Source organism: Oncorhynchus mykiss, chromosome 20 (genome assembly GCF_013265735.2).
Source record: "Oncorhynchus mykiss isolate Arlee chromosome 20, USDA_OmykA_1.1, whole genome shotgun sequence".
Taxonomy (NCBI): domain Eukaryota; kingdom Metazoa; phylum Chordata; class Actinopteri; order Salmoniformes; family Salmonidae; genus Oncorhynchus; species Oncorhynchus mykiss.
This window is the reverse complement of record NC_048584.1, coordinates 24,246,404-24,270,505: the sequence shown is the minus strand read 5'-3', so window position 1 is coordinate 24,270,505 and position 24,102 is coordinate 24,246,404. Positions and strand designations below refer to the sequence as shown.

The window sequence follows — 24,102 nt, the reverse complement described above, 5'->3', positions numbered from 1 at the left end:
TGCAAGAACAGCAGTAATGTTGTATAGCCTACCGGTATGGGATCATTTACGTGTAATATACCACATGGAAGTCGTGACTTTAGATAATTGTGTAGACTAGATTGTAGTCTATATGCCCGTTGGTTCTGGGTTGCTGAGATGAATGCCACTCAATCTGGTATTTTATTCAGATAGCCCACATTAAAAATGAGAATAAAATACAATACAAGTTTATTATAGCCTAAATTACATTACTAAGCAAATGATGCCTTTTATTACTGCCTCAGTCACCTCTTGCCTCAGTCACATATGGAGACATTTGTTTACCTTTAACATTGAATTCCCATGGCATAAGTTAATAGTTGGCCATCTCCACACAGACTGTATTCTTTCCCAGTGGTTCCAGCCTGTGTAATATACCATATCTGAATTATTAAAATGGCTCATTTCAGTTCCCCAGTCTCTCATCTTCTCCACTATGTCATACACTGACTAGCTCCACAGCACTGGTGATGGAAAATATCAATATCAATCCCCATTGTCTGTGGAATGACTGAATTGTCCTGTAAAGGTTGAATTCATATGGGTCAATGTCAAGAGCTGGATGTATGTCCTGTATCATTCCATATCTACCCACTAAACATTGTTGTCTTGACTCTGCCACATCTGCCTCATCCCTCTATCTAATAACATAACATTAGTTACCTATTTCACTAACAAACAACATTACCGCCCTACTATTTCATTCTGCAATACATTCACACCAGGTGGCCGATTCAGTCCGACGATATCAACTCAGACTGTTTTCTATGCACCGCTGCAGCCCTGGTTATCTAATAGTTTTATAACGTGTGGATGGGTTATCAGTCTATACATTGGTCTGTCTTGGTCTAAGTATCATAATGTCCACCCCCCCCCCCCCCCCCCCCCACACACCCCCTGAATAGTGTTTTGACAGAGAGAGAGAGAGAGAGAGAGAGAGCTTCAGGACAATAGATGGAGAGAGGCTCATGTCATAGTGACATTACACAAGTTAAATTACTCTGTTAAAAACAGAGGGTAACCTTGATCATTTACTTTATCCTTTGCTCTTGTTGACTTGTGAATGACATCAAGATTCAAGACTTTTGCTGTGGTGTGAATGAAGAATCTCCTTGATGCTGTTCTGTTATTTACTGTGAAAGCTCTAACCTTTTCAAAGCACTGTGCAAGTTCTAACTGTGAAAGCTCTAACCTTGCACTGTTCTCTCTGTGAAATATCTAACCCTGTGTTGTCGTCACTGTGTCTCTCTCTGAAAGCTCTAACCGTCTTCTACCTGTGTGTCTCTGTGAAATCTTTAACCCTGTGTTGTTTTTGTGTGTTTCTCTGTGAAAGGTCTAAACCTGTGTTAGTGTAGTTGTGTGTTGCTCTAATTGTGAAAGCTCTAAGCCTGTGTTTTTCAACCTGTGTGTCTCCCAGGTGGCCCTGAGGATCAGACCCCTCAGCGATTCTGAGCGGGAAGAGGCAGCCACCATAGTGGCCCACAGAGTGGACAACCAGGTTAGATGACCCACCGTATGTGTGTGTTTGCGTGTGTGTTCATGCGTGCTCATTCTTGCGTTTGTGTGTGTGTGTCTGTGCAAGCTCGAAGTTGTTCCAGGCCTCTCTCGCATCCAGTCACAAGGCCTGCTTCACATATATAATGTATCTGCAGGTGCATGCACTTTTCACAGCAGCGCAGCACAGTATAGCTGGTCTAAACCAAGTGAGGTCGATCACTGTGTGTGTGTGTGTGTGCATCAACGCTCAGATGTCACACTGCGCAGTGAGTCAGTCGGGGGATCAAGTAAGGTCCATTTCATGAATGTTGAAGATGTGTGTGTGTGTGTGTGTGTGTGTGTGTGTGTGTGTGTGCGTGAGAGAGAGAGAGACACGTGTGTGTGTGTGTGTGTGTGTGTGAGAGAGACGCGTGCGGATGGCTCTGTATTGTGAGTCAGTGGATTGTTATAGTTTAGAGGGTGACCTCTCTCATACAGGATGGAAATTGGATTAATTCTGATGAAAGAAGACATCTCTGGACTGTAGCAAAGGAGGACATGATGTGTGTGAAACAGCTTTGTGCCGTTATTGAATGCTCCTATCCTTGATGGAACTGCTATTTGAGACCCACCATTTATCATTCTGCCACTATTGTGAACATAGAGAATATTATTATGAGCTTATTTGGCGGTCGTTCTATTTACATTCAGTCCATGTATTTAACTGAAATACCAATTCCAATTTTACTCATTGCAAAGCATGACCCCAACCAAAGGAAGTTAATCCACGATATACAGCACAGGGAAAGGCAGGGCTCCTATAGGGTCCTTGGGGAGCATATTTACCTGGAGCCAATTAGAAGCCTCCAGGTGTGTCCCTCATGGAGACAACTTGGATACCACGTAGTAATTCTTCTGATGTGATGATGATAAGAAGGAGGGTGAGAATGATGATGATGATAATCAGCAGTATTATGACTGCGATATGGATGAGGTGTTAATACCACTGAGAATAAACTGGTTTAGGTCTTACTGGGTGATCTGCTGTAGGGACTAGATGTTGTTGGACTTATGTTTGGAATGACAATTCCATGAGGAGTTAGAAGGAGAGCAGAAACACTCCAGGGAAAGATAACATTGGTTTTGCTGGTGAAATATTTAACACGGTTCACATAATAATAAGTCTGTCATCACACATTTGTTGTTCATTTCAGTCAAAGTCTTTTGACTGCATGGAAGGTGGTGCCACAGTTAAACTGGAAATAATCAGCATTAATTGTGAGTGAGGGACTGGAGGGACTGAGACCTGGCGTACTCTCTGTCTGTGGCTCTCAAAAGCAATTCAATTAACCTACAACCAGACGTATTAACCCAGCAACTCTCCCTCTGCTCTGCCTTGATGACACCAGCAGGAGTAAGCTAAGTGTGATAGGCCCATTGTGATGGTGTATTGTTGCTGACACAGCCCTGCTTTTTACAGTGAACAACATTTCTTCTGTTAGCCCCTCAATCCATGCACATTGGTTGGAGAGCAAGGTAGCAGCAATGTTATTTTCCCTTTACAACATTATTGTCAACATTATTGGTGAAACATTTTCACAGTAGAATTAAACAAAATGTAACCTCTACGTACACTGTTGATGTTATGCTATTGAAAAACAAAGGCAAGGTGATAGAATGAAAACATTTGGTGAGTGGTTCATCTGTGTAGAGTAACAGCCTAGCAGGTTATCTTAGGTCTCTGTGTGTTTGCAGCCAAGGGCTTATAGTCACTACAATACAAACAGGTCGTGGAGACAGTGTGCGGGGTATTGTGTGTGTGTGTGTGTGTGTGTGTGTGTGTGTGTGTGTGTGTGTACTGCGTAGTGTTTACCTCTTACCTGATAAAGGGCTTATAAGACTATGTGTTCCCGTGGAGGGAGAGAGGGAGGGAGTTGTGTTACTAGCTCCTAACAGTGAAGTAACAAAAAAGTCAAACAAATTTATAATAAAAACTAGAAGCAACAAATCATGAATGTCAGGAGGATTCCAGTTAACATCCTAAATAGCACTGTATCAGTAATCCAAATCACAATCTCTACGTATACAGTGCCTTCGGAAAGTATTCAGATCCCTTGACTTTTTTCCATTTGTTATGTTACAGTCTTATTCTAAAATTGATTCAATAGTTTTTTTCCTCATCTATCTTCACACAATGCCCCATATTGACCAAAGCAAAAACAGGGTTTTATTTCATTTTGCTAATTTATTTAAAAGAAAAAAAATTATATTACATTTACATAACTATTCATACCCTTTACTCAGTACTTTGTTGAAGTAACTTGTCCCGAAGCCACTTGGCTGTGTGCTTAAGGTCGTTGTCCTGTTGGAAGGTGAACCTTTGCCGCAGTCTGAGGTCCTGAGCGCTCTGGAGCAGGTTTTCATCAACGATCTCTCTGTAAATTGCTCCATTCATCTTTACCTCGATCCTGACTAGTCTCCCAGTCCCTGCCACTGAAAAACATCCCCACCACTGTGCTTCACCGTAAGGACGGTGCCAGCTTTCCTCCAGATGTGACGCTTGGCATTCAGGCCAGAGTATAAGGGCACAAGGCGAGACTCAGATGCAGACACAGGAGGCAGATGGTTAGAGTCCAAGATGTTTATTAACAATGCAAAAGGGGTAGAGAGAATGGTCGTGGACAGGCAAAAGTTCAAAACCAGTTCAGAGTTCCAGAGGTACAGAATGGCAGGCAGGCTCGAGGTCAGGGCAGGCAGAATGGTCAGGTAGGCGGGAATGGAGCCCAGAAAACAGGCAAAGGTCAAAACCGGGAGGACGAGTAGAAGAGAATAGAAAAGCAGGCGCATGGGAAAAAACACGCTGGCTGATTTGAACATACAAGACAAACTGGCACAGAGAGACAGGAAACACAGGTATAAATCCTCCAGGGAAAATAAGCAACACCTGGAGGGGGTGGAGACAATCACAAGGACAGGTGAAACAGATCAGGATGTAACAGTACCCACCCCCCTCTCTAGGGGCGCCACCTGGCGTCCTACCTGGGCGCATATCTGGTTGACCGGGGTGTCGGTGGTGGAAGTCGGCGATGAGGGCTGGATCCAGGATGTCTCTAGCGGGAACCCAGCACCTCTCTTCCAGGCCGTAACCCTCCCAGTCAACCAGGTATTGGAAACCCCTGCCCCATGGTCGAACACTCAGGAGGCGTTTTACCGTGTATGCCGGATGGCCTTCAATGACACGGGAAGGGGGGTGGGTCTGGGAACAGAAGACAAAGAACAGTGAGACACAGGCTTAATCTTAGACACATGTAAAGTAGGGTGAATCTGGAGGGTACGGGGTAACAAGAGACGTACAGCAGTGGAACTAAGGACTAGAGATGGGAAACAGACCAATGAAACGGGCGGACAGTTTGCGAGACTACCTGAAGGGGCAGGTCCCGTGTAGACAGCCATACCCTCTGCCCAATGCGGTAGCGGACAGCTGGAGTCTGGCAGCGGACCGCTTGTTGATGATACCTGGAGTTGGTCTTGAGAAGTGCTACCCAAGCTCTTCTCCAGGTACGTCCTGGTTAGCTCTCTCTGACTGGCCGTTCGATTGGGGATGGAATCCGGAGGATAGACTGATCGATGCCCCAATAAGGGTGCAGAACTCCTTCCAAAACTGAGATGAGAATTGAGGACCCCGGTCAGAAACCATATCCACTGGGAGTCCATGGATCCGGAAGACGTGCTGCACCATGAGCTGGGCCATTTCCTTGGCAGAGGGAAGTTTGGGGAGAGGGATGAAATGAGCGGCCATAGAGAACCGATCCACTACGATCAGAATGACGGTGTTGCCATCAGACGGGGCAAGCCCAGTGACAAAGTTCAGATAGATATGGGACCAGGGGCGATGAGGGACCGGTAGTGGCTGAAGAAGGACAGAGGGAGCTTGCCGTGGAGTTTTGTTCTGGGTGCACACCGTGCATACGGCGACAAAGGCTGAGACCTTACTAACCGTTGGGGCCACCAGAAACGTTGTCGGAGGAATGCTAGGGTACGGCGGGAACCTGGATGATAGGTTAGCTTGGAGGAATGAGCCCATTCCAGGACCTGGGACCGGACTGAGTTAAGGACAAACAGCCAGTTAGCCAGGCCCCTTCAGGTCCAGGCTGGGAGCATTGTACCTTGCGAACCATGGTCTCAATACCCCAACCCACTGTGGCTGCAAGGCTTAAAGTAGGGAGAATGGTTTCGGAGACCGAGGATGTGGCAGAGGAACTGTATAGGCGGGAGAGAACGTCAGGTTTCACATTTGTGGACCCTGGGCAGTAGGAAATGGTGAAGTTGAATCTAGTAAACAAGTGCGCCCACCGGGCCTGCCTGGAGTTAAGATGCTTGGCTGTAGGGAGATATTGCAAATTTTTATGGTCGGTCCAGACCAAGAATGGCTGTTCTGCTCCTTCCAGCCAGTGCCTCCACTCTTCCAACACCATCTTGACCGCCAGGAGTTCTCGGTAACCGATGCTTCTGGTCCACAAAGGCTTTGTCGACAGCTGGAGACCATGTGAACGGTACTTTGGGGGAGGTGAGTGCCGAGAGGGGGGCCACCAGGGTGCTGTAACCCAGAATGAAACGGCGGTAGAAGTTTGCAAAACCTAGGAAACGTTGCAACTGCACCCTGGACATAGGTTGAGGCCAATCCACTGTGGTTACCTGAAACCCTTATATGAACGGGCACAGTACTATAGGTGACTCCACCTATTGAGCAGCTGTCCACTGCCCTAGCATCCATAGGAACTGAGAGAGGTAGAGTCGGAATACCAAGCTCAGAAGCAATAGTAGCATCCATAAACTTTCATCAGCCGCAGAGTCAATAAGCACTCGGAGAGACTTAGATTGGTCTCCCCACAGCAAAAGCACAAAAAAAGGTGTGCGGGTGATGGGAAATAGGGAACTCCCAGTCTGGCTCACCAGAGTACTTGTACCTACCAGAGAAAATGGTTTCCTAACAGAGAAGGTAGCTATATAATGTCCTGCCCCTCCACAGTACAGGCAACAGTTAGAACTCAGCCTACGTGAGTGTTCCCCAACCGATAACCTAGCTCTTCCCAATTGCATAGGCTCAGGAGTATCAACTCACCTGTCGTTGATGATTCACGGGGGAACTCGAGTGGCTTCGGATCCTCTCTGAAAAACTGCCTTCGGGAAAATCCGGATTCCTTTGAAGGTGAGCGAGCCATAGCAGATGAATGAGTGTGCCCAATGCCAGACCTCCTGTCACTCCTGCGTTCCCTTAAGCGCCGATCAATTCTAATGGGTAGGGTGATGAGGGAGTCGAGGCCCACCGAAAATTCCCAAGCAGCTAGCTCATATTTTACCACCTCAGATAATCCGTGAAGAAAGGTATCGAAAAGAGACTCCGGATTCCAGACACCCTCGGCAGCCAACATGTTAAAAATCAACCGTGTAGTCTGCCACACTACAGGAGTTTTGACGTAATTCAAGAAGTTTACTGGCCGCCTCTCTCCCAGATACCGGAGACTCGAATACCTTCCTCACCTCTGCCATGAAATCCTCCAGATGACAACAAATGGCGAATTGTTGCTCCCAAACTGCCGGAGCCCAGGAGAGCGCCCTTCCCGACATTAGCGTAATAATATACGTTATCTTAGATTGGTCTGAAGGAAACGAAGATGGCTGTAGCTCAAGGCGGGACCCAGATGCAGACACAGGAGGCAGATGGTTAGAGTCCAAGATGTTTATTAACAATCCAAAAGGGTTAGGCAAGAGAATGGACAGGCAAAAGGTCAAATCCAGGTCAGAGTTCCAGAGGTTCAGAATGGCAGGCAGTCTCGAGGTCAGGGCAGGCCAGAAAGGTCAGAAAACAGGCAAAGGTCAAAACCGGGAGGATTAGTAGAAGAGAATAGAAAAGCAGGCGCGCGGAAAAAAACGCGCTGGTTGACTTGAACATACAAGACGAACTGGCACAGAGCGACAGGAAACACAGGGGTAAATCCTCCAGGGAAAATAAGCGACACCTGGAGGGGGTGGAGACAATCACAAGGGCAGGTGAAACAGATCAGGGTGTGACACAAAGAGTTCAATCTTGTTTTCATCAGACCAGAGAATCTTGTTTCTCAAGGTCTGAGAGTCCTTTAGATGCCTTTTGGCAAATTCCAAGCGGGTGGTCGTGTGCCTTTTACTGAGGAGTGGCTTCCGTCTGGCCACTCTACCATAAAGGCCTGATTGGTGGAGTGCTGCAGAGATGGTTGTCCTTCTAGATGTTCTCACATCTCCACAGAGGAACTCTGGAGCTCTGTCAAAGTGACCATCGGGTTCTTGGTCACCAAAGCCCTTCTCCCCGATTGCTGAGTTTGAACGGGCGGCCAGCTCTAGGAAGAGTCTTGGTGATTCCAAACTTATTCCATTTAGGAATGATGGAAGCCACTGTGTTCTTGGGGACCTTCAATGCTGCAGAAATATTTTAGTACCCTTGTCCACATCTGTGCCTCGACATAATCCTGTCTCGGAGCTCTATGGACAATTCCTTCAACCTCATGGCTTGGTTTTTGTTCTGACATGCACTGTCAACTGTGGGACCTTATAGACAGGTGTGTGTGCGACTTTCCAAGTCATGTCCAATCAATTGAATTTACCAGAGGTTGTCATGACTTTACTTTCATTAATCTTTCATTGAATGTTTTTTATCTAATCAACTATGTTTAATTGTTACCTGATGAAATTAATCATGTAAAAATTAAATCATTAGGATTTGGGGCACCATGAGAGCGGTTGTTTAAAGAGTTACCATCTCCCAAATTAAACTCTAAAGGTCTCTAAAGGCTTTACTCTAAAGGCTTTACCTATCACATCCATAAAGCAGTCAACATATTAATCATAACCTCTTATCATATGATTCTGAACAGTTGTAACCTCCTTGCATCTGCAAAAACCTCAGCCTTACTTATGAGTCAGTACTACACATACTGGTTTAATTTATTTATTTACTAGCTAACTAAATGATAACACAGGATAACATCCCTAGCGGACTGTCACAATATGGTGTCTTTTTACAAAAGGAGATGGAGAAGAAGGGAGAGAGCGAGAAAAATAAACACTTATCGTTGATACATTTTAGAAACTATTCTCACGGTAATCATATACCTTGCACACGAACCGCCATCGATTTGGAGTAAGAAATCATGAATGTATTTAAGTGTCATTGCCTTGGTTCGCTGTGGGGCCTTTTCGCATCACGCTTGTAAGACTCCGATTGTCCAAAAGCGGTCGTTCACCCGTCCTGTTGCTCTCCTCAGCCCGTTGACTTGTCATGAACAGAACTACAGAGTTTATTCTACCTTCCATTCCCTCCTTAAGCTTATTTGCTGATAGGCTAGCCAGCCATGTAGATGGTTCTCAGTGGTGATGAGAGTAGTAGAATGGTCCCACTTAAGTTCACTTTTCTAGATACTTTTGTTAGGACAGCTAATCAACCGTACCAGTGATGGTGTGAGAGGGTACTTTTCTTCTCCAACTCGTGTTGGTATTCAGGGTTCAAACTATGGATGCACGATATATCGGTGAACAATTCAAAATCGGATGATTATTAGCTAAAAATGCGAACATCGACATCGGCCCGATGTCTAGTTTAACATCTGTGTAAAAACAAGATAATGGAATTCATTGCCCTTGACAATCAACCATTCTCTGTCGTGGGTGATGTAGGCTTTCGCCGACTGGTCGAGCACCGGTACACACTACAAAGTGCACAATTTTTAAAATGTTGCCCTACCTGAGTTACACAGTAATAGCGTCACTGCTATTAGCTTCACGACTGACATTTGGACCACCTATATCAGCCCCATGAGCATGCTGAGTCTGACAGCACAGTGGGTCGTTGAGGATTTTGTACTGGGTAAAGTCGTATTTTATGCTCATGAATGTGTCTTATCGCTGCTGTCATTTCAATGGCATTTGAGAACATGTTTGAAACTTGGAAACATGAATTCACTAGCTAGCTCCATTCGATCAACTGACTCGAGAAATAAGCTCATCAACATCAAGCTGCAGCAAACGTGATACCCTCTGTCATGGCATTGAAATGCCTGCTCAACAAAACTACCAAGGCTGTGAACAAGCGATTCGGTGTCATTCTCCATTTACGGTTTCTCCACCATGCTCAATGCTATGTACAAGGACCGCTACTTCGACACAGATAAGAAACAGGGTTTACGTGAAATGTTACATACATAGCTGAACAAGATGGAAACGGACACAAGCACAGTGCGCACCGAGGAAGAGTGGCCACAGACAGACAGAGCTGAAACTTCACTGCTTGACATGTATGATGAAATCCTGGTTGAGAATGAAACGACTGAACAAATTAACAATAAAACAGCACAGCAATTAAGTGAAAGAAATAGGTTTTGATTATGTTTTACTGGTAATGGGGACATATGTACTGTAAATGCCAGCAAAATAACTGTCACGATCATTGTAGTGAGGAGACCAAAGTGCAGCGTGATGTGAATATATCTTTTTAATGAAAGATGAAAAAACATGAAGTGCACTAAACAAACAAACAAAATAACAAGATGACCGTGACCGCTATCAAAACTGAGTGCTAACATGCAGCATCACATAGACAATAACCCACGAAATACCCAAAGAAGATGGCTGCCTAAATATGGTTCCCAATCAGAGACAACGATAAACAGCTGCCTCTAATTGAGAACCAATCTAGGCAACCATAGACATACATAAACACCTAGATGGTTAACAACACCATAAACCTACAAAAAACCCTAGACAGTAGAAAAACACATACATCACCCATGTCACACCCTGACCTAACCAAAATATATAAAGAAAACAAAGAATACTCAGGTCAGGGCGTGACAATAACTTTTTGGTCAGTGTGGTGTGTGTGTTTATGTCTTTATTTAACCTGGCAAGTCAGTTAAGAACAAATTATTATTTACAATGACGGTCTATCCTGGCCAAACCCGGACGACGCTGGGCCAATTGTGCGCCGCCCTATGGGACTCTCAATCGCGGCTGTGTTCTCTCACTTAAAAAGATGAGAGAGGCCTGTAATTTTCATCATAGGTACACTTCAACTATGACAGACAAAATGAGGGGGAAAAATCCAGAAAATCACATTGTAGGATTTTAAATTAATTTATTTGCAAATTATGGTGGAAAATAAGTATTTGGTCAATAACAAAAGTGTATCTCAATACTTTGTTATATACCATTTGTTGGCAATGACAGAGGTCAAACGTTTTCTGTAATCTTCACAAGGTTTTCACACACTGTTGCTGGTATTTTGGCCCATTCCTCCATGCAGATCTCCTCTAGAGCAGTGATGTTTTGGGGCTGTTGCTGGGCAACACGGACTCAACTCCCTCCAAAGATCTATGGGGTTGAGATCTGGAGACTGGCTAGGCCACTCCAAGACCTTGAAATGCTTCTTACGAAGCCACTCCTTCGTTGCCCGGGTGGTGTGTTTGCGATCATTGTCATGCTAAAAGACCCAGCCACGTTTCATCTTCAATGCACTTGCATCTCACGATACACGATACGATACATGGCCCCATTCATTCTTCCCTTTACACGGATCAGTCGTCCTGGTCCCTTTGCAGAAAAACAGCCCCAAAGCATGATGTTTCCACCCCCATGCTTCACAGTAGGTATGGTGTTCTTTGGATGCAACTTAGCATTCTTTGTCCTCCAAACACGACGAGTTGAGTTTTTACCAAAAAGTTATATTTTGGTTTCATCTGACCATATGACAGTCTCCCAATCTTCTTCTGGATCATCCAAATGCTCTCTAGCAAACTTCAGACGGGCCTGGACATGTACTGGCTTAAGCAGGGGGACACATCTGGCACTGCAGGATTTGAGTCCCTGGCGGCGTAGTGTGTTACTGATGGTAGGCTTTGTTACTTTGGTCCCAGCTCTCTGCAGGTCATTCACTAGGCTCCCCCGTGTGTTTCTTGTGATCATTTTGACCCCACGGGGTGAGATCTTGCGTGGAGCCCCAGATCGATGATGGAATGAGATATTTGACAAGAAAGCGTCCACATAGATTTGGTCATGTAGTGAATGCTAAGAATAATATGTAGCAAACATTAGGAACACCCCCCCCCCCCCCCCCCCCCTTGCCCTCAGAACACCCTGAATTTGTCGGAGCATGGACAGATGTGTCGAAAGCGCTCCACGGGGATGCTGGTCCATGTTGACTCCAACGCTTCCCACAGTTGTCAAGTTGGCTGGATGTCCTTTGGCTGGTGGACCATTCTTTATACACATGGGAAACTGTTGAGCGTGAAAAACACAAGCAGTGTTGCAGTTCTTGACACGAACCGGTGTGCCTGTCACCTACTACCATACCCCATTTAAAGGCACTTAAATCTTTTGTCTTGCCCATTCACCCTCTGAATGGCACACATACACACACAATCCATGTCTCAATTGTCAAGGCTTAAAAATCCTTCTTTACCCTTTCTAGCGCGGAACCCCTCGACAACATTCCGCTGAAAAGGCAGCGCGCGAAATTCAAAAATATTTTTGGGAAATATGTAACTTTCACACATTAACAAGTCCAATACAGCAAATGAAAGATAAACATCTTGTTAATCTACGCATCGTATCCGATTTCAAAAATGCTTTACAGCGATAGCACAACATAAGTCTATGTTAGGTCAAAGCCAAGTCGAAAAAACACACAGCCATTTTTCCAGCCAAAGATAGGAGTCACAAAAAACAGAAATATAGATGAAATTAATCACTAACCTTTGATGATCTTTATCAGATGACACTCATAGGACATCATGTTACACATTACATGTATGTTTTGTTCGATAATGTGCATATTTATATCCAAAAATCTCAGTTTACATTGGCGCCTTACGTGCAGTAATTCCCAAAATTCTGGTGATTTTTCAGAAATACTCATAGTAAGTTGACATATAGTGAAAGCCGTAGGAAGTGCAACTTTATCCATATCTCAATGTGTATTCAGTAGGCTTTGAAAAACTACAAACCTCAGATTTTTCTCAGGTTTTCACCTGCCATATGAGTTCTGTTATATTCACAGACATCATTCAAACAGTTTTAGAAACTTCAGAGTGTTTTCTATCCATTGCTAATAATAATATGCATATATTAGCATCTGGGACAGAGTAGGAGGCAGTTCACGCTATTCATCCAAAGTGAAAATGCTGCCCCCAATCCCAAAAAGGTTAACCTGTCTCCCTTTCATCTACAGTGATTGAAATGGATTTAACAAGTGACATCAATAAGGGATCATAGCATTCACCTGATCAGTCTATGTCATAGAAAGAGCAGGAGTTCTTAATGTTTTGGACACTCAAGAATCCAGTATATAAATATGCTGTGTGTATCAACAGTGTAACACACATGCAATGTAGCCTACAGTGCCTTGCGAAAGTATTCGGCCCCCTTGAACTTTGCGACCTTTTCCCACATTTCAGGCTTCAACCATAAAGATATAAAACTGTATTTTATACAAATCAAAAACTGAAAAATTGGGCGTGCAAAATTATTCAGCCCCCTTAAGTTAATACTTTGTAGCGCCACCTTTTACTGCGATTACAGCTGTAAGTCGCTTGGGTATGTCTCTATCAGTTTTGCACATCGAGAGACTGACATTTTTTCCCATTCCTCCTTGCAAAACAGCTTGAGCTCAGTGAGGTTGGATGGAGAGCATTTGTGAACAGCAGTTTTCAGTTCTTTCCACAGATTCTCGATTGGATTCAGGTCTGGACTTTGACTTGGCCATTCTAACACCTGGATATGTTTATTTTTGAACCATTCCATTGTAGATTTTGCTTTATGTTTTGGATCATTGTCTTGTTGGAAGACAAATCTCCGTCCCAGTCTCAGGTCTTTTACAGACTCCATCAGGTTTTCTTCCAGAATGGTCCTGTATTTGGCTCCATCCATCTTCCCATCAATTTTAACCATCTTCCCTGTCCCTGCTGAAGAAAAGCAGGCCCAAACCATGATGCTGCCACCACCATGTTTGACAGTGGGGATGGTGTGTTCAGCTGTGTTGCTTTTACGCCAAACATAACGTTTTGCATTGTTGCCAAAAAGTTCAATTTTGATTTCATCTGACCAGAGCACCTTCTTCCACATGTTTGGTGTGTCTCCCAGGTGGCTTGTGGCAAACTTTAAACAACACTTTTTATGGATATCTTTAAGAAATGGCTTTCTTCTTGCCACTCTTCCATAAAGGCCAGATTTGTGCAATATACGACTGATTGTTGTCCTATGGACAGAGTCTCCCACCTCAGCTGTAGATCTCTGCAGTTCATCCAGAGTGATCATGGGCCTCTTGGCTGCATCTCTGATCAGTCTTCTCCTTGTATGAACTGAAAGTTTAGAGGGACGGCCAGGTCTTGGTAGATTTGCAGTGGTCTGATACTCCTTCCATTTCAATATTATCGCTTGCACAGTGCTCCTTGGGATGTTTAAAGCTTGGGAAATCTTTTTGTATCCAAATCCGGCTTTAAACTTCTTCACAACAGTATCTCGGACCTGCCTGGTGTGTTCCTTGTTCTTCATGATGCTCTCTGCGCTTTTAACGGACCTCTGAGACTATCACAGTGCAGGTGCATTTATACGGAGACTTGATTACACACAGGTGGATTGTATTTATCATCATTAGTAATTTAGGTCAACATTGGATCATTCAGAGATCCTCACTGAACTTCTGGAGAGAGTTTGCGGCACTGAAAGTAAAGGGGCTGAATAATTTTGCACGCCCAATTTTTCAGTTTTTGATTTGTTCAAAAAGTTTGAAATGTCCAATAAATGTCGTTCCACTTCATGATTGTGTCCCACTTGTTGTTGATTCTTCACAAAAAAATACAGTTTTATATCTTTATGTTTGAAGCCTGAAATGTGGCAAAAGGTCGCAAAGTTCAAGGGGGCCGAATACTTTCGCAAGGCACTGTACATCACCAGGTGGTTATGAGATTACCATGCACAGGAGTTTACACACACACACACACACACACACACACACTGAATCGCTGACGAACTAAGAATAAAGCACCCTCCTCCTGAATGTGTTTGTGCAGCAGGCACCTTATGGCACCCTCTGCTATCTCCCTCCAGGTAAGTAAGGCTGAGACAGATTAGCTGGTGGCTGGCTAGTGGAGGCTACGCTCTGTCTCTCTCTGTCCCACCCACCCTCTCTCTCTCTCTCTCTCTCTCGCTCTCTTTCTCTCTCTCTCTCTCTCTCTCTCCGTGTCCCTCTCTCTCTCTCTCTCTCTCAGACGATTCAGTGGCGAGCGTCTAAGCCCGAGGTGGATGAGATGAGCTCACTTAGGGGCATTAGAGGGAAGCTCAGCTAAGCTTGCTGTCTGCCACCTGCTCTTTGGAGCTACCCAGCCACAACCCTACTCTACCCAGTCCACCTCCAGCCACCTGTTGCGAGGATAACCAGCAGAGCCATGTCTGGAGGTGAATCAGGTTCCTCCACTCCTTGAAAGACAAGGGAAAGTCAGAGGTAGCTCAGAATTGGAGTGTATTATGAAAGACATCATTGAGAATAGTGGTTAACTTGACATTTGGGCGTTTTAAATGAGTGCTGGTGATATGTGAGCTTCTACAGTTGCTATACTGTATGTGTGTATCCTCCAGCTTGTGTGACCCTCCTTGGCTAGCAGGCTTGTTTTTGGCACGTTGGCTAGTTTTGGTTGGGACGTTATCCAGATAGGGCGGCAGGTAGTCCCGGGGTTAGAGCGTTTGGCCAGTAACCAAAAGCTAGCGCTGATTTTAATACTTGAGCCGAGCCGACAAGGGGAAAAATCGGTTGTTGTGCATGGCACTTAGCCCCAATTTCTCCAGGGACACCAGCAAAATCGTGTAACCCTTGCTGTGACTCCACTCCTCGCGGGTGTCTGAGGGGGAGTTGGGATATGCAAAAAAAAAAAAAAACTGTTTTCAATTCACTCAAGTACACACTTGTACAAAGTGTGAAATAGGATAAATTGAAGCACCTACTAAATGATATTATTATGATGTGAGAGGATAGCTAAGTGCTAGTGGTTATTATGTTAATTAAAACAGAACCCTACAGTGTGGAGGGAGGGACCATCTGGACATGGGAGACAAAGACTTACATAACCATGTTATGATCTACTGCTATGGCTCCACTATACCAAGAGACAGCAGTTAAAATGTGGAGAGGACTTCAAAATACAATTCTTACTGTTCAGTCACTACTCACTGGTATAGCAGATTTGTTTTAGTTTTTAGTTTATTAATTCAACCATTAGAAAAAAAAAAAAAAAAGCACACTTAACTTGAAAACGCCATACATGCACATGAATAAAATCAATGACACACTGGGACTTTATTTCCATTGTGGTCCTCTTGAGACAAGATGGATAGACAAGATCCAACACAGTATGGCAGTGAAATAATAAAACAAAAGCAGAGAAGAAGAACATCTATCTCATCATTCCAGTTACTTCATTGGGGTTTGACACACGTAGCCTATGTAACATATGGTTTATGACTTCCAGACGCGTTTCCCCCACTTCAATACAGTTGATCTTCTCTTCCTATCTTCTCTTCCTCTGGCCACTGAGGGTGTATTCAGCCTACATGGTAGCAATGAGTAAATGGAGAGACAAACAGGCGCTACTGTCGACCCTAGCCATTGATTAACGCTGTCTATATTTACACCATAGGATAAACGCATCCCCCATGATTTAGTCACCTGTAGGGACAGAACAGGAAGTCCCATATAGATGAGGTCAGTCTCACTGGATTCACTGAGATTATATTTGTGCTCGCTTCAACGTGGGCTATAAGCAGAGCCAGTAAGTCATTTATCTACTGTAACTGAATGGCTCAGGCTATATAGGCACACACCAGCAGCCCTTTTAAACAAGACTTGAGAAAGGGTAGCTGACTTATAGAGGAGGGAACATACTAATCTGTTCCCAGCCGTTTTCAAACTTGAAATGTAGGCCACTAATCTTTAAAGAATATAACTTGACACAGTATTGACAAAAGGCAATAATATGCCGTACATTTCCAGACATTTTTATGATATAAGCTTCCCATGCTAAATTTCTTAATTCACAATTATGGAAATGTATGGAGTGCCAAAAGAGTGAAGTGTTAGCCTGGCACAGTGATAATAGGACTATCTGGTGCGGGGTGGGGTGGTATTGTGTGCCATGCAGGATGTCTCCTGTAGCTTTAGGGCCAGTTAACAGGCAGGGCAGGGCTGTCACCCACACACACAGGAGAATGGTTTATAGGGAGGTCTTGTCCGTCACCATGGAGACCCCCAGACAAGGTCAGGGCTATTGTTTGTATTTTTCACTGCCATAAGAGGGAGGATCTATCCGCTCTGCGTTAGAGGAGAGAGGGAGAGAGGAAGCAGGGTCGGACGGCTCCTATTGGCTACACTAACCATGAAAAAGATTTTCTTCACATGCAATGGAGACTAAGTGAAGTGACTGTCTATTATGCTGTTGCTTTGGAAGCTTTGAAGGCTTGGAGTCTGTGTGTGGGATTGTGTGACAGGGAGTGGTACACCACTCAAAGTAATGACGTTAGAAAGGAAGAAAAGTTTCTCAGCGCTGTCTGCCGCTGCCTCAGAGTTCTTTCCTAAAGTACAACAAAGAGCGGTATTCACCCTATCCCCAGAAGAATTCTAGTCATCTACCTGTTAACGCATGGCCATGAATCGACAAATTCCCTTCTTTGTGGACTACAAAGCATCCTGCCTGGGCATTCTGTATTCTGTTTCTTCTGCTTTTATGCCCAGAAGTCTCACTGAAAGGCGATTCAAATTGCTCTCACCTCAGAGGCTGTAGAATAACCAAGCTGATTCAGCTAGAATAGCACATAGCACCCCCTGGGTAAGGTAGAAAGCATGCTATGAGGAAGATTGAGGAAGTAGTTGGTGGGGTGATCCTGCTCATTTAAAATGGATGAAAGAAAGAAAGAGACGCTCATTTCCAGGATCATTTTCATCAATCATTTTCACCATTTAAATTTCATTTGTATCATTTTTATCACGATAAAACTCCTGTTTTACTTTCTTACTGTTCATCTCAGTAGCCCAAGATGATCTTGACACGGTTACAGTTTGTTGGATTTTCTAAAATAGAACAGCCACAAAATAGCCTTGTTATTGTGTCCGAGGGATAGACTCTGAGGACTTTGTCCAAACAGTGTCAGAGTCTTTTACGAGGCGTCGTGTTTGAATAAGTTCCTGGACAGGAGAGCAGGGAAAGGAAATACAAACAAACCCCAGCAGCGTCTTTCTTTAGCCGCAGCCGAAGATTTAACCTCAGTCAGTTCCTCCACAGAGGTAGAGCCAGGAATGAGAATAAAGTGGCTGTAAATGGCGACGCCACTCCTGGCTGGCACTGACTGCGGAGGGAAGTGGTGATAAACAAGTTCTAATGGGGGGGAGGGAAGGAGGGAGCCACAGCAGGTTGGAGTTGCATCACAACAAAGGGGCCTATTTTCTGTGCAGCCAGGTTAACATGACAACACTAATAGACAGTCTGACCCTGAACACTGTGTTGCAGTGTGGGTGGTGACACAGGACTGCTTTAAGTGCTTTATGCAACCCTAAATGACTTTCAGGGTTTTTAATCACCTACTGTCATTTTTTTCACAGTACAGATTCATAAAACGCCCTATACCGTATAGGCCTATTTTCTATTAAAATGAATTTTATGAATAATACATTAGAGGCTAGACATATGAGCAAGACATACAAAACATATGTATTACTGATCAAAAATATAAACGCAACATGCAAAGTTTTAGACCCCTGTTTCATGAGTTGAAATAAAAAATCCCAGACATTTTCCATACACACAAAAAGCTTATTTTTCTCAAATTTTGTGTGCAAATTTGTTTACATCCCTGTTAGTTAGCATTTCTCCTTTGCCAAGATAATCAATCCACCTGACAGGTGTGGCATATCAAGAAGCTGATTAAACAGCATAATCATTACACAGGTACACCTTGTGCTGGGGACAATTAAAGGCCTCCCTAAAATATGCAGTTTTGTCACACAGCACAATGCAACAGCGTGCAATTGGCATGCTGACTGCAGGAATGTCCACCAGAGCTGTTGCCAGAGAATTGAATGTTCATTTCTCCACCATAAACTGCCTCCAACTTCGTTTTAGAGAATTCGGCAGTATGTCCAACCGGCCTCACAAACGCAGACCACGTGTAACCACGCCAGCCCAGGACCTCCACATCCGGCTTCACTTGTAGGATCGTCTGAGACCAGCCACCCAGACAGCTGATGAAACTGTCTGTAATAAATCCCTTTTGTGGGGAAAAACTCATTCTGATTGGCTGGGCCTGGCTCCAAAATGGGTGGGCCTATGTCCTCTCAGGCCCACCTATGGCTGCGTCCCTGCCCAGTCATGTGAAATTTATAGATTAGGGCCTAATTTATTTATCTCAATTGACTGGTTTCCTTATATGAACCATAACTTGTAAAATTGTTGAAATTGTTGCATGTTTCATTTATATTTTTGTTCAGTATATATGAGTTTATTACAGTCACTTATGACTCTACAGAAAGTGCCATATTGTGGATGTAAGTGTAACGTTGATTGTGTCTGTGTGTGTGTTTTTTTGTGGTGTGTGTGGTCTTTTGGCCACCCGGCCCTCTGGCCAGTGCTGTTACTGTTAAACATCATCAGCGCGGAGCAGTGTGTTCCTTTGAGCTCACCTCCTGGCCACTTAATACCTGTTACACAACCAGGAGGCAGGTCAGCCACAGGGTCAGCACTGCACTCTCATCATTGGCCCACGGGTCAGCCCTGCACTCTTCTTATTTTCCGAGCCTCTGCTCTGTGCTTTCAATCCATCCCACACACACACACACACACACACAGGGCCGTGCACAAAACAATATATTTTTTAACTTTCATAATTCATAACATACTAAATGCCTCTGTCGCATAGTGCGATTTATTTCTGCAACAACGCACTCACTCATCATCACAAATTGTAAGGAAGCTAGTTACAAGGCCTCCTAAAGACATGACTGACATCAGGAAGAGAGGGTGGGCTATCAGCTGATCATTAATGTTGATGATTGATGTGAATCTGCTAGTTAGCGCAACCAGTGGACAGGGTGGCGAACTTGATCAAGGTTTATGGGCAGTGGGTTCTGAACAACAATGACATAAACCTGCAACCAGTGGACAGGGTGGCGAACTTGATCACGACTTATGGGCAGGGGGTTCTGAACAACAATGACATAAACCTTCAACCAGTGGACAGGGTGGCGAACTTGATCACGACTTATGGGCAGGGGGTTCTGAACAACAATGACATAAACCTTCAACCAGTGGACAGGGTGGCGAACTTGATCACGACTTATGGGCAGTGGGTTCTGAACAACAATGACATAAACCGAAGGGTAATTATATCACCACCCAAAAGGGAATTTTGGAGACTGGAAAGGAAAAGGGGCCTCTGCTCTACATAGGTAGAGCCCTATCTGTGTACGTGCTTGCACTCACACCCACACACGCTATGATTTTGTTGTTGTTCATCATTTGACACACAGTAGCCACCGTGACGGTGACCTTAGGGCCTCTTTGAAGAACTTAAAAACATTTTGTTTGCGTGTTCTGTACTTTTCCTGTGTTTTCCCCCTCTCACCTCTGATGGGTTTGTACTCGACAGAACATGGACATGGCCTCATAGTGATGCCATCCCTGTTAAAGGGTGTGCGTGCGTGTGCGTGCGTGTGTGCATCATTTGTTTAAGGTAAGTGTTGACCTGAAGCCGTGCTAAATTAGTTCCTCTCTACTACAGTATAGTATTTTTGGACGATATTATAGCGATATTTGACTCCAAGTATAGATTTGTAAAAAAAAATCTATCATTTGTAGGTAGCTTTAGTTGGCTGTACCTGCGCCAAAACTCCGGTATTGTTTTTACTATAGCTTGTTCTCCATCTTCCTTTTAAATAGTGAGCCAACATGTTTTCGTCACTTTTATTTCCATGACTCATCAAAAACTTGTTTACTCTATAGTGAGCAATATGTTTGGAACATCATCATAAAATCACAGTATCGAATTGCAATACAAATAGAATCGTAAGAATCACAATGCATTATTATCGTATTGCCACCTACGTATCGTAATAATATCGTATCGTGAGGTCCCTGGCAATTCCCAACCCTACTACAGTACATGCAGTGATTACGGTGCATTTGGAAATTATTTAGACACCTTGACTTTTTTCACATTTTGTTACCTTACAGCTTTATTCTAAAATGGACTAAATTGTTTTTCTCCCTCATCAATCTCCACACACTACCCCATAATGATGACGCAAACACAGGTTTTAAGAAATATTAGCAAATCTATTAAAAAACATTTTTTTAAATTACAAAGCTATTCAGACCCTTTACTCAGTACTTTGTTGAAGCACCTTTGGCAGCGATTACAGCCTTCAGTCTTCTTGGGTATGACGCTACAAGCGTGGCACCCCTTTATTTGGGGAGTTTCTCCCATTCTTCTCTGCAGATCCTCTCAAGCTCTGTCAGGTTGGATGGGGAGCGTCGCTGCATAGCTATTTTCAGGTCTCTCCAGATATGTTCGATCGGGTTCAAGTCCGGGCTCTGTTTGGGCCTCTCAAGGACATTCAGAAGCTTGTCCTGAAGCCACTCCTGCGTTGTCTTGGATGTGTGCTTAGGGTCATTGTCCTATTGGAAGGTGAACCTTTGCCCCAGTCTGAGGTCCTGAGTGCTCTGGAGCAGGTTTTCATCAAGGATCTCTCTGTACTTTGCTCCGTTCATCTTTTGCTTGATCCTGACTAGTCTCGCAGTCCCTGCCACGGGAAAACATCCCCACAGCATGATGTTGCCACCACCATCCTTCACTGTAGGGATGATGGCAGGTTTCCTCCAGACGTGATGCTTGTCATTCCGGCAAAATAGTTAAATCATGGTTTCATCAGACCAGAAAATCTTGTTTCTCATGGTCTAAGAGTCTTTTAGGTGCCTTTTGGCTAACTCCAAGCGGGCTGTCATGTGCCTTTTACTGAGGAGTGGCTTCCGTCTGGCCACTCTACCATAAAGGCCTGATTGGTGGAGTGCTGCAGAGATGGTTGTCCTTAAAGGTTCTGCCATCTCCACAGAAGAACTCTGCAGCTCGGTCAGAGTGATGATGGGTTCTTGGTTACCTCCCTGACCAAGGCCCTGCTTCCCCAATTGCTCAGTTTGGCCGGGCGGCCAGCTCTAGGAAGAGTCTTGATGGTTCCAAACTACTTCCGTTTAAGAATGATAGAGGCCACTGTGTTCTTGGGGATCTTCAATGCTGTAGAAATGTGTGGTACCCTTCCCCAGATCTGTGCCTCGACACAATCCTGTCTCGGAGCTCTACGGACAATTCCTTCGACCTCATGGCTTGGTTTTTCCTCTGACATACACTGTCACCTATGGGACCTTATATAGACAGGTGTGTGCCATGTCCAATCAATTGATTTTACCACAGGTAGACTCCAAGTTATAGAAACATGTCAAGGATGATCAAGGGAAACAGGAGGCACCTGAGCTCAATTTCAAGTCTCATAGCAAAGGGTCTGAATACTTATATAAGGTATTTCATTTTAAAAAAAAATTGTAATACATTTCAACAACACAAAAATGTTTTCACTTTGTCATTATGGGGTGATGTGTGTAGATTGGTGAGGAAACAATGTATTGATTCCATTTTAGAATGAGGTTGTAACCAAGGGGTCTGATTACTTTCCGAATGCACTGTATGGGGACCTTTTCAAAGAGGACCATTACAGTGAATATCCAGTTCAGCTTTCACTGCAGGTGAGGGGTGATCTAGTTGTGCTATATTATAATAGTCTGGTAAACTATGGTCGCATAGGTGTGCCAGGTTAGGGTGACATGGAGCTAGGGAGTGGGGTAATTTGATTGGCTCCCACTGAGTTCTGGTAATAGCATGGGAACAGCTAGTCGACTAACTGAATCAGAGGCCATCTAAAGCAGCAGAGACTGGCTAAAGATAAGGTCTTGAAACAAATTCCTTATTTTCTTATTCTAAGGCTTCTTTTGTGAGCCAAATTAAACATACAACAGTGACATTTACTCTTGAGGATTTTGCACTGTACATTTTCACTGTGTTCATTTTTTCTAGTGGTCACATCATGTCTGCTTTGCAGACCTATATTTTGGTAGCTAGAGAGTATTTTCCCTGGCCTGACCAGAGCTCTGACTGCCTGACCTGACCAGAGCTCTGACTGCCTTACCAGCCCTGCTGACTGCCTGACCTGACCAGACCTGCTGCTGACCAGAGCTCTGACTGTCTGACCAGACCTGCTGCTGACCAGAACTCTGACTGTCTGACCAGACCTGCTGCTGACTAGAGCTCTGACTGTCTGACCAGACCTGCTGCTGACCAGAGCTCTGACTGTCTGACCTGACCAGAGCTCTGACTGCCTGACCTGACCAGAGCTCTGACTGCCTGACCTGCCCTGCTGCTGGCCAGAGCTCTGACTGCCTGACCTGACCAGACCTGCTGCTGACCAGAGCTCTGACTGTCTGACCAGACCTGCTGCTGACCAGAACTCTGACTGTCTGACCAGACCTGCTGCTGACTAGAGCTCTGACTGTCTGGCCAGACCTGCTGCTGACCAGAGCTCTGACTTTCTGACCAGCCCTGCTGCTGACCAGAGCTCTGACTGCCTGACCAGACCAGAACTGCTGCTGACCAGAGCTCTGACTGTCTGACCAGCCCTGCTGCTGACCAGAGCTCTGACTGCCTGACCAGCCCTGCTGCTGACCAGAGCTCTGACTGTCTGACCAGCCCTGCTGCTGACCAGAGCTCTGACTGTCTGACCAGCCCTGCTGCTGACCAGAGCTCTGACTGCCTGACCAGCCCTGCTGCTGACCAGAGCTCTGACTGTCTGACCAGCCCTGCTGCTGACCAGAGCTCTGACTGTCTGACCAGCCCTGCTGCTGACCAGAGCTCTGACTGCCTGACCAGCCCTGCTGCTGACCAGAGCTCTGACTGTCTGACCAGACCAGACCTGCTGCTGACCAGAACTCTGACTGTCTGACCAGACCTGCTGCTGACCAGAGCTCTGACTGCCTGACCAGCCCTGCTGCTGACCAGAGCTCTGACTGTCTGACCAGCCCCGCTGCTGACCAGAGCTCTGACTGCCTGACCAGCCCTGCTGCTGACCAGAGCTCTGACTGTCTTACCAGCCCTGCTGCTGACCAGAGCTCTGTCTGACCAGCCCTGCTGCTGACCAGAGCTCTGACTGTCTGACCAGCCCTGCTGCTGACCAGAGCTCTGACTGTCTTACCAGCCCTGCTGCTGACCAGAGCTCTGTCTGACCAGCCCTGCTGCTGACCAGAGCTCTGACTGTCTGACCAGACCTGCTGCTGACCAGAACTCTGACTGTCTGACCAGCAGTAGTAGCTTGGTGATGAGGGTGGTGGTGTGTTTAGGTTACAACTGTTTACCCTGCTTCCAGTGGCTGAGCCCAACCTCTCTGTTGTCCTGTTTGTTTGTTGCTGTCCCTGTCCCTGTCCCTGAAATCAGCAGCTGTCC

At 45.0% G+C, this 24,102-nt stretch overlaps 1 protein-coding gene across 1 annotated transcript in view; it reads left to right on the top strand.

The window, feature by feature from the left end:
• The window catches only part of LOC110499235 (kinesin-like protein KIF19), a 78,980-nt gene that overhangs the window by 565 nt on the left and 54,313 nt on the right, over positions 1-24,102 (top strand). Inside the window, exon 2 of the mRNA XM_036956061.1 lies at positions 1,439-1,519. Coding sequence (XP_036811956.1) covers positions 1,439-1,519 — 81 coding nt within the window. The remainder of the gene's footprint in view (positions 1-1,438; positions 1,520-24,102) is intronic.